At 44.5% G+C, this 11,277-nt stretch overlaps 2 protein-coding genes across 2 annotated transcripts in view; both read right to left on the bottom strand.

The window, feature by feature from the left end:
* The window catches only part of slc16a3a (solute carrier family 16 member 3a), a 9,749-nt gene extending 8,215 nt beyond the window's left edge, over nucleotides 1–1,534 (bottom strand). The window contains exon 1 of the mRNA XM_031871199.1: nucleotides 913–1,534. The gene's annotated coding sequence lies outside the window, so the exon portion shown is untranslated. The remainder of the gene's footprint in view (nucleotides 1–912) is intronic.
* A 1,304-nt stretch (nucleotides 1,535–2,838) lies between these two features.
* csnk1da (casein kinase 1, delta a) lies at nucleotides 2,839–11,271 on the bottom strand. Its single transcript, XM_031871188.1, has 8 exons — nucleotides 10,930–11,271; nucleotides 9,357–9,505; nucleotides 9,013–9,241; nucleotides 8,755–8,925; nucleotides 8,505–8,653; nucleotides 7,576–7,738; nucleotides 7,297–7,406; nucleotides 2,839–5,329 (listed from the first exon to the last, which is right to left on the bottom strand). The coding sequence occupies exons 1-8, from the start codon at nucleotides 10,943–10,945 to the stop codon at nucleotides 5,279–5,281; spliced, it is 1,038 nt and encodes a 345-aa protein (XP_031727048.1). The 5' UTR covers nucleotides 10,946–11,271; the 3' UTR covers nucleotides 2,839–5,278.
* Between the last annotated feature and the right edge of the window lie 6 nt (nucleotides 11,272–11,277).

Genomic DNA, 11,277 nt, shown 5'->3' with positions numbered 1-11,277 from the left:
CCCCCCCCCCCCCCCCCCCCCCCCCCTGGGGGCAATATGCTGCATTATTACAGTCGCACGACTTTATTGTTGGGGGTATTGTTTTTTTTTTTTATTATCTACTTTCATAAAAATCGTCCTCTGAGTCTCCTTGGATATCAGACCCAGTGCCAAAAATCTAACTGATGGATGCTGTTCAGCAAACTACTCAGGTACACTGTCTGAATTTGTAAAAGCAGACCCCAAAGTCCTGAATTTTAAAACATCACCAGTGTGCTGGCAATATGGGGACAGTATTGAGTGCACCTGTAGAGGATGAGGGGCTTGTGGCCCACCGATATGTATAGCATTATATATCTGCTGGTCATTAAGCAAAGCTCTTTTATGAGCAGCATTCTTGGCCCCTCATCGGCCCCAATGAACAGAAGTTACCATATTTGGAATATGGAGGAGTGACGTAGAGACGCTGTTTACATCTATGGCAGCGGCAGCGACTGTTTGCTGAGGGAATAAATCAAGAGAGAAGTAGTTATTTTCTCATAGACTTTTATACAATCAGACTTCTTTTTACAACCGGAGGAGTCACCCCTGCTGGCCAGTAGAGAGAATGCAGGTTTGCCCACTTACGCATTGGCTTCAGTCCGCAGAACCGGAGGTTGCCACATTGTTAAATTGGAGAATATGTGATTTCAAAATAAAAGGTTTTTAAATGTTGAACTAACGTCATTTCATACAGCATCCCTGTACCGTAGAGAGCCCTCTGCACTCTTTATGTCACAACTATTGTCACGACCTGTACAGCCGGCTATCACTGCGAAAAAAAAACGTAAATCAAAAGAAATCACGCGATGTGACGGACATAACGGGACCCGTTATACAAATACGGCATGCGGTCGTGATGTCAGAATGCACGCAGTGACAAACTGTTCTTACCTCCTCCTGCTTCCTGCCTCTGTCTCTTATCGGGTGATGATGCTGCGCTCTCCTCTCTCCGCACGTCTGCCCGCAGACCATCAGCAGGGCAGCTAGGAGCAGCGCTGCTGCTGCTGGGTCCTAGCGCCTCCCAATTCAGCGTCCTCACGCAGCAGTGACCAATGAGAGCACCGCCCTCGCTGCTATTTCTGGTCTTTTGTTTTATTTACGGAGTACGGGAGTACGGACCGGTTGGCACACATCAATTATGTCTTGGGAGAAGAGTTTTTAACAAGATTGATGTCAAGGTCAATAGATTAGTATAATTTGAAAAGTAATTTGATAAGTGTGTGAGTGAAAAGGCAGGTTGACCCTTTATTTATCATTATCAAACAAAACAAAACAAAAACATGAAACGAAAACTCGAAACACAAAATTCAAAACTGCGGTAAATAATTATAGATATCCATTTCTGCACTTTGATGGAAAAAGAAAAGTAATTAAATTGAGAAACTATCTTAAAGCAATGAGTTCGCATCTCAAAATAACGACCTTGTATTTCTTAATACTGACTTAGTATGCTATCAAAGAAAGACTTAGTATCTAAAAAAATGATTTAGTATCATCAAAGACATTATTCTGAGACGATAAACCAAAATTCTGAGAACAATTTATTATTTTGAGATACTTAGTAATTATTTTGAGACGCTAACTCATTACTGATGGTTTCTCATTATGACTTACAGGCTTCCACACCACAGCCGTATGTTCTCATCTACACACCGTATAAAGTGCATTTGAGCTGTATTTGCATTGATCAGAAGCTGAGCTGCTCCTGGAGGTGTGTTGCTGTGCTGTGGCTCTTTCCTTTAATGCTCTGACTGACCGAGTGTTAATAATCAGCGAATAAATAAAACTACTGTGCTGGAAGAGACTGCTGTTTGACGTCAACACCCCTCCTTTACCCATGGACAGGGAGCATGTGTGTTTATTCTCTCATGCACGCCCTCGACACCCCAGCACCCTCTAACACAGACCCCCCCCCCCTGGAATAATACTCCAGATGCTCACATTTCATTATATAAAATACATAAATATATAATAAAAATACACCCAGAAATGTTCTTGACGTCAACTCTACTTTTTTTCCCCACGTTGCTTTGTATCCTTTCCCTTGTTTTGTGAGTTTTCACTGTGGACGTTATTCTCATCTCTTCACGTGATGCTGAGCAGCCTAACAATGTTGTGTAACCGTCCTTTCTGCGCAGCAAGGCAGGTGTTCAGGTCGCCCAACAGCACCACCCAGTGGTCAGATCATGTCACTGCAGCGAGGACCTATATTAATATAGAACAGGACACCCGGAAGCTTTATTGTAATGGTTTGGCATTAGATATTAAAGCTGCACTGGGCAAGAACTCAATGTGGAAAAAAGAGAAACATAAACGATAGTTTAGTGTTTTAAGTGTCGTTTTCAACAGTAGAGACTTTATGAAGCTCCGTCCTACAACTCATCTACAGCTTCATTCAAATATTTTTTGGAGTTATTTTTTTTAAATTAATAAATATTAAATTAGGTCTGTTACATTAGATTTTCACTACACAATTATAAGATTCTCTTTTAAGTGCAAATTAATTAAACACAAAATACGTGAGGTATACTATACTGTGTATGAAATGATTTAAGAGGTGATGAATTACGCAACATCATTAACATGGTATCAATATTTCATTTTTTTTTTTTTTTTATATAGTGGTTATTATCGGTAAATCACAACACACTGGGGACCATGGATATTCAGTCTGCAGAACCCGGAGGACGCCTTCTAACGATTTGAAGGATCAGTTCACCCACATCACAAATGAAAAAAATATGCAATCCCATCCACAATAAAACTCATTTTCTCTGCTTTTCATGTCAGCCAGCCCAACCAATAAGAAGCAACATGTACAAGTACTTATTAATTTATTTACACTTTTAAAATACACAAATACAGTGGCATTACAAATGAGGAGCAAAAGTCTTAAGGTGTGGAGTGGAAAAAAAAGATTTCCCATCAGTCCACGGTGAGAGATGCATTGTGGGACATGAGCATCCCACATCCCCCCTGCACGGTTAAAAGCAAAAATTAGACAGGAAGTGACAAAAGTAGAAAGAACTGAGAGAAGCAGACACGACAGACTGAAAAAACAATCTATTATCCCTTGTTAAGTGTACTTGCATCTATCATAGCCATCATCAGTGAGACAAACAAGTTCACCCATCGCCTTTTTTGTTTGTTTTTCAAGCCCACAGGTGAGGTATATTTTTATTAAAAAAAAACAAATGGAGTGAGGCATTCCCATCCCCTCCAAACGCCGCCATCCGGAGCCGTACAGCGGCTCATGTGGACGCGGTAGACGGAGTGTAAGCACATCCTATACACAACAACAGAACCAACATGTACAAAACACCACAACCCCCCCACCCCCCCCAAACCCTCCAACTACAGAAAACAGCCGATGACACCCTGCAAGCGGTCTACCACATCGAGGACTTTCTACTCCAAAAGCTGCAGGATTCATCGGCAAAAAACGCTCGGGCGGAAGGAGACACGGGGTCAGCGAATAAAATAAAGAGCCGCGTGAGGCTCCGGTGCCGCTGGGACCTCCTCCCTTCTTAAGACAAACACTGAGCACCATAGCTCTCCAGAAGCACCCTCACTCACATCCACTCAGCCTGATATTAAAGGGACAGTTCACCCCAAAAGTCAAACATGTTTTTCCTCTTAGCTGTAGTGCTCTTCATCAACCTAGATGGGTTTGGTGCGAGTTGCCTCATATTGGAGACATCGGCCGCAGAGATGTCCGTCTTCTCTCCAATGAAATGGGACTATATGGCACGCCTGTATTTTTGATTTGGTGAACTGGCCCTTTAAAAGTTCATCGGCCCATTTTCTATCTCGGACTCTCGCAGCGCTCGAAAAATTGAGGATATGAGCTCCAAAAACCCTTCGTCCTATATTTCCCATAATGCAACGAGATAGTCTTTTCTACAGAAGGCATTCTACTAGTACTCTCCATGAACAACGGACAGGTCTGGATGTTAACAAAGATGGTGGAGCGTGCCTTTAATTTTGTCATACGTCATCTCATCTGAATTTACTGGCTACTGGTTTTGGATTGGGATAAAACTAGAAGTAACGGATCAGGACGTTGGCCGATTTTGGACCAAACTCATGAAGTTTGATGACGTCTTGGCGGTAGATTTAAGTACTTAAATCCACGGCCAAGACAGTTTTCTGTAGAGTCTACTGGGCTAATATGGAGAGAGATTTTGTTCCCCGTCTGTCAATAAAGACGGACAGTGAGCGTCTGACGAGGTCGAGGTAGGAAATGCCCAGATGGGCAATGGAGGGGGGTGGGGGGGGGGGGGACAAAGCAAACAATGGAGGCAGAGGATGAGGTGGTCTAGAGTGAGCTTAGGAGTGAAAACCCTAAAAGAAAATACCCCCCCTCAACATGTTCACCCCCCACCCCTTTGAGCTTGTATAAACCCCCCCGAGACAGAACCGCACAAACAAACAGACAGACACACACACACACACACCACAACAACCACCACGTCACTATGCACCGGGTTAAAAACAACGTCTCGTCCGCTCGGTGCGGACGGACCTTTTCCCATTCACAGCTTTCCCAAAGCAGCGCAACCGCAGTCACGACCTGAAGACAGAAAAATGTGCTGCGTGTTTTTGGATTTACTACCACGTCCTGGTTCCAACGCACCTGAGGAGGAGGAAAACAAAAACAACAAAACAAAAAGTCGTACTGTGGGATCACCATTGGAACATTAAAAGAGCCTTTCTCACATTTTAAAAACAAGGGAGTTGTCCTACCTTTACACCTCAAACACCTAAAGCAAAAAAAAAGAAAAGTCTTCCAGGACACAAAACAGAGTTTGGGCACCGTCCTTTAATGCTGCCGTGACGGATCAAATGTCTTTGTGATCAAAAATGTCCCACACACTACTTTCAAACAAACACTCGTCCTTTTCAAACCCTTGTGAAGAGACGCTTTAAAAATTAGTAAAATCAACGTTTTAAAAAGATGCCAGAGGAAAGTGACTCCATGGCATCATCGACAGTAAGGAGGAGGGAGGCCACGGCTGCTACCGAACTATACTCCACCCATCTCTCACTCACACACACACACACACACACACACACACACTCCTGGTTGTGCGCCTCATCCTCTGTCAGGTGTACAGGAGGGCAGCCAGTTGGTAGTCCTCTGTGTCATTGAAGAGTCGTGTGTGTGTGTGTGTGTGTGTGTGTCTGTGTGTGTGTGTGTGTTGCAGGCGGTGCGTGTTGAGGCCTCCGTGGTGCACAGGTGGATGGGGAGGGTTTTTCACCGCGGCGCTGCAGACTGGAGGCCGCTGGGCGTGACCCGGGACAGGGCCTGCAGAGGGCACATGGAAATTACTTATTTTTTCCATCAGATATAAAACACAAATCTCTTTAAAAACATATTATATAAGGTAATCATAAATCATAAGCTCCAACTACATAAATAAAGGATCAATAAAAAAAAAAGATCAACCCATTGTGAGTTCATGCTTTAAGTCTTTCCGAAAGACAAGCAAGCAGCTTTTAAAAACGCTTGTTTTCTGAATGGAGTTTGGTTTGATCAGGGCTCGGCTTTGCCAACATTGTAGCCGTTCCATCGCCACTCAAAATAACGTCATCTAACATAAACACGGCGGCGGCGTAATTGTTTGTACTACAGACTGAAAGCTCGCTATGCGTTTGGTGTGGACACAACATTCCCTTTCAGACAGAAAGGGAATGTTGTGTTTTTAGGATGATCCCTTTAACATCATCTTATGATAAATAGACCAAACACCAGAAACACGGCTCATTTCTAAAGCACTTAAAAAGGGCTTGGATTCCAACACAGAAAATCCTGCAGTCGCATACATTGATATTTTTGTAACAATGCAACAATAACATTGCACTAGTTATTATCAAGGGCCTCATAATATAAATATATAAAAGAAAACATCCCCCATTACACTCTGTGACCTCCTGGGGGAGCACTCGGTCTACAGAGAACTAAAGGAAATGATGAAGCGCTGCTGTTCAGATCCACACTACCAGCTGGATGAACTACTGCAGCTATTTGGTTGCTTCCCCTCAGTGAATGTAAAAAAAGGGGAACAAACTAACATTTGGTATCATTGAAAAAGGGAAGTGTATAGATGCCGATACACAGTGTGTTCTCTTGTAATCTGCTTGTTCCGTTTTTGTCAGTCTTTGTTAGGTAATAGTAGATTTCACAATATGTACTGTTGGGCAGTGCAAAGTCCTCCCTTTGTTCTTTTTAATTCTCATTTCTTGTACCCAACAAAACCTTTCCTGCTCTACTGTGAAAAACAAAGCTTGGTACGTCAGACCTGTCACTACAGCGTTGGGATGCTTACTGTTGAATTGTAACAAGTTACAGATTACTAGTTAGTCTTTTAAAAATGTAAGACGTAATTACATTTGATTACTTTTATAACAAGTGTTTTAAACTGGGCAGTAAAGCTGAAAAGCCCTAAAACCTCACAACAAAGAAAAAAATCAAGATGGCAACGGACAAAATTAAAAGATGCCGACAGCCATAATTTCAAAACTTTGCTTCACAACGGTACTCAAGACCAACTGTCAAACTTTTAATAAATTCTACAATATACCTTGAATTAAGATTGGAACAGAGCAACATAATGAATGTTATATTCTGCATATAAACTTTTTACTCAAAAACAATATACTCGGATGTAACCCCTTAGTAAACACCAACATTTTTAATAGTAACTGTAATTAAATGACCTATTGTTCACAGTAACTTCAGCTGTTCAATTACATTTACTCGTTAATTGTATTACGTAACTCCCCGACACCGAGCTTTGTGATTATTTGAGCTGACCGCTGTCATTTTGCATAGTCGTTACAAACAGCAAGTGAATTAGGTGCGTTTCCATCAGCTGGGTGAGTAAAGTGTTCCAACGTCAGGAGAGAGAACACCATGCAAACAAAGCTGTTGGACCGGTTCTCCGATTAGCTAACCACAAGTGCTGCTTTGAGAGGCCATAAATCTCTTGATGTACAGCGGCTGCCGCAGCAGCATGTTTGACGGTGCTAAGGATAGTGTCGCTAGGAGTTGCTTCCATCCAGCTTTACTGATTAGACAGTTCACATAAATGCAGTCTCGTCTTGCGTCTTCTTAGACAGTTTAGCGAGAGGTGAAACGCCATAAAATGAATCGCAATTATCCGTATGACAACGAATCTTCAACTAAACCTCATGATGCGACAGCCCGAGTCAGACCTTGTGGATTTCATACATTACATAACTAAGCGACGTGTCTTTGTGCACGTGTGTTACCTGTGAGGACATGCGCGATGCGTCCTGGCGTCCCGTGAGATCCGAAGAGGAGATGTTGACAGGCGCCCCGCGATGAAGACGCATGCTCACCTTCCTCTCCTTCTCCAAACCTGTAAAGGGCACAAGAGGTCAAATGATGGAAAAGCCCCGACTGTTATGTTCAAACTGCACATTAAATTACAACAGCTGGGTTATGTCAGTCAGCTGATTTCAGCTTCTTTTTCTACTGTTAAGGGTGTGTGTGTGTGTGTGTGTGTGTGTGTGTGTGCGCGCGCTGACCTGTGGCGGGGTTGAGTGGTGAGGGAGCCGCGACCTCCTGAGTTGCCCTGGCTCTTCCTGAGGCCGAGGCCAGGCCCCTGGCTGCGGGGTTCCTGCTGTGCCTCAGCCTCTCCTCCCGCTCCCGACGCTCCCTCTCTGCGTCCTCCACGGCCCTGTTGGCTCCCTAAAACAAACACACACACGGTTAACTCTGTGCAAACTCTCCGAACTTCCGTTTAGTTCAGCTTTCTAGCTACAACAGATGTCATTTGTAATTTGTCACTGGCTAAATCACCATGGCCTCGGCATTCAACTTTGTTGAAGTTAGAACTTTATCTTTGGTTTGAATGAAATCCTGGAGTGGTCCAGGCCGGCCCTCTGGTCTGCCTCTCTCCAAAATACAAGTGGTTTAAAACCCAGAAGAGAGGCTTAAAATAAGACCATGAAAGTGTTTGTATGTAGTCAACAAGATGTTTAAACTAAACACAAAGTCAGTTTGTTTAAAAAGGTGCAATCGGGCCAGAAATTTAGTTTCAAAACATTAAAAAAAATGAACTGACATTTACAAGCGGTGTGACTTGTAAAACCGCTCATATCTCCAGAGTCATTAGTGAGTCACTGTAGCGTCCTCAGAGCTGCACTGAGGGCTTACCAATAATACATCCATCCGTGTACGTTTTATAGTTTATAGAAGAGTGAGAACAACTTTTTTTCTTTTTCTTTTTTTTTAACTTTCAGCAGTTTGGGTGAATTCTACATATTCTTGCCCTGCTGTAAGTTAGTTGTGAGGATTCTTTTTAATATAACTGATGACTCTAAATTTAGATCGTATGGACCCAGTAACAGGTGAAATGTTGACTCCTATTTCTTTGGCCAGGTACTACACGTTGCACCTTTCTGGCTAAATATCAAGAAACCCGGACTCAGTAATAATGCAACCAAATACTTACAAACTTGAGCATGTTCCAGTCGAAGACGTAGTCGTAGGAGAAGCCCTGCCTGTGGAAGAGGTTCCTGAAGAGCTGGCGGAGGTACGAGTAGTCGGGCTTGTCATCGAAGCGCAGGGAGCGGCAGAAGTTCAGGTAGGTGGCAAACTCCGCTGTAGGGGGAGGGGGGGGGGATCGGGACACATGAGCAGTGAGGGTTTGGTTTGGATCAACGTTAATACTTATGGAACTAACAAAGAGCGGAGAGACTTACATGGGTAGCCTTTGCAGAGAACCTCAATGGGCGTGGACATTTTCTTCTCGCTGATGCGCTCGTACTTCTGCCTCTTGGTGGCGGCTTTCAGGCCTTGCCAGGGAAGAGAGCCCAGGTTGAAGTACATGAGGACGTAGCCCAGCGACTCCAAGTCGTCCCGTCTGGACTGCTCTGTGGACGCAAGAGGACAAAGTCAGATTGGCAGCGTGGACGGGGTTCCATCCATTCATTGGAGGATTTTGTGGACGCCGGTCTTACCGATGCCCAGGTGCGTGTTGATGGAGGCGTAGCGCGCCGTGCCGGTCAGGTTCTTGTTCTCGCGGTAGGGGATGTGCTGGTGTGTGCGCGCGTCGCGGTACTTCTTGGCCAGGCCGAAGTCGATGATGTAGACCAGGTTGCCCTTCTTGCCCAGCCCCATCAGGAAGTTGTCCGGCTTCACGTCTCGGTGGATGAAGTTCTTGGAGTGGATGTACTCGATGCGGCTGATCTAGAGGAGAGAAGCGGGAGAGGGTGCGATTATCGTTAGCGCACAAACACGGATGACACGCGTTCCGATTCGACGTCCGATGAGCGGGCGCTACGCGGAGACCATCGGGACTCACCATCTGATCGGCCAGCAGCAGGACCGTCTTGAGGCTGAACTTCCGAGAGCAGAAGTTGAACAGGTCCTCCAGGCTGGGCCCCAGCAGCTCCATCACCATCACGTTGTAGTCTCCCTCGGCCCCGCACCACTTTATCGTAGGAATGCCCACTGGAGGAGAGAAGGAAAGAGGGAGGAAGGAGAAATATTTAGTCCTTATTGAAGGAGTATTTTGATACAAAAAGCTGTTTACGTTACCAAAAGATGGGTGTTTTCTCCACAGGTACCTTGAATATCTTCAAAATTCTGAGTAAATATACTGAATATTATAGTTTCTTGTACTCTATGGTGGCTCAAGGCTAAATGTGATACAAGTCTTAAATCACAATATTTTAATAGTCTGGTGCAGGCCGATGTAATGTTACTATTGACAATAAAATGTTGATGGGGACAAACTGTCCACCCACACCTGAGCATCTGCGGGCACACGCACACACACGCGCACATACACAGGAGCAGTGTGAAGGCAGAGGCCAGCTGGTTTAGCAGTAGCTGGTAATTGGCTGATGTTGCCAAGGCAAAGAGGCCATCTGGCATTCCCTTCTATCGGCAGATGGCAACAAAATGATGTTGCGTGCGTGCGCACACTCACTCACTCACTCACACACTCACTCACTCACACACTCACACACACACACTCTCTCACACACACACACACACACACACACACACACACACACACACACACACCTATTTATATACGTACAAACGCAAATACAGCCCTTGGTCTGGGTCAGCCAGCGTGCCCCGATACATCCTAGCGTGCTGGGACACAAATACAAACGCATGCGTGTGCACATTTGTAACAAAGTTGTACACGCAGTCAAGCAGACTGTTATATTATTGCTGATGTAATAAATTCATTTGAAAAAAAAGGTGCTAAACTAAAAATTTTGAGCATTTGTATAACCGCAAACACTGACTTGCTCTGTAAAGATATAGTAAGGTCAGCGCTGTTGCTTGCACCGTTAGCTGCTAGCCGCCGGCTCAGCGGCCGCCATGTTGAGAGCCGTATGGCAGCAAATCCCTCAATCACATATATGCTCTGAATGTGGAACTTAGCACCTTTTTAAAAATGCGCTACTTTGACTCTGATGCAGCCGCCTCTCTCGGTCTGTTTCGTCACTCAAAAGCCTCCAATCTGTTTGGTTACACGTCATGAGTAACAGCCCACTGACTGTCACTGACGGGCAACATTGGTCTAGACTTCTGTCCATTCTTGAGACTCTCTGGGGAGGAGTGCGATGAGTGGATGTCGGTGTCAGTTTTCTTTAACCGAGGAGGCAGAATACTTACAGACACACTTTTACATCAACATGTTCTCCCACCTCACCAGAAAGGTTCAGTTTCCAAACACGGTTTTGTGATCAGGGAGGGAATTAGGCTACAAAATAAGATCCCTGCTACAATATAATATAATATAATATACAGCTTATGACAATATAGGAGGCCTGTATTGACGTGGAGAACATAGTTCATTAAAATACAAACAAAACTTTACAGAGTGACAGGATGCGTGTGCACGTGTACCGTACCTCCGCCCTGCATCATCTTGTAGATCTTGCTCTCGATGTGGAGCTGTGGGTGTTTGGTCTTCACGCATTCCAACTTGATGGCAACCTCCTCTCCGACAGAGATGTCCGTACCTAGACGGGACAGACAGAATGCAGGACGTTAATCGGAGTACGCAGACGTTCACTGCGGCTATTGATTTGTCTCGTGTAACAGTATCTCATCTGCAGCAGAGCGTGGGCAAGTCGAAGATGTACTGCCATCGGGTCAAAGTCCAGCGTAATCACGTTTATCCAAGTCCTATAATTCAATGAAGCTAACTTGACATGAAGATAATAATTTCACTTTCCCAAAAGTTTCATAGTGACACA

Source organism: Anarrhichthys ocellatus, unplaced genomic scaffold (assembly GCF_004355925.1).
Source record: "Anarrhichthys ocellatus isolate YVR2014 unplaced genomic scaffold, GSC_Weel_1.0 scaffold56, whole genome shotgun sequence".
NCBI lineage: Eukaryota > Metazoa > Chordata > Actinopteri > Perciformes > Anarhichadidae > Anarrhichthys > Anarrhichthys ocellatus.
Note: the sequence above shows the minus strand (reverse complement) of the source record. Positions and strands in the feature narration are given on the sequence as shown.

Excerpts from the sequence above, each read along its gene's own strand:
- csnk1da (XM_031871188.1), bottom strand. Across the intron at positions 9,242-9,356 it reads TGCTGCTGGCCGATCAGATG|ATCAGCCGCATCGAGTACAT; the intron begins GTGAGTCCCGAT and ends TCTCTCCTCTAG. Across the intron at positions 8,654-8,754 it reads TCTCTGCAAAGGCTACCCAT|CGGAGTTTGCCACCTACCTG; the intron begins GTAAGTCTCTCC and ends CTCCCCCTACAG.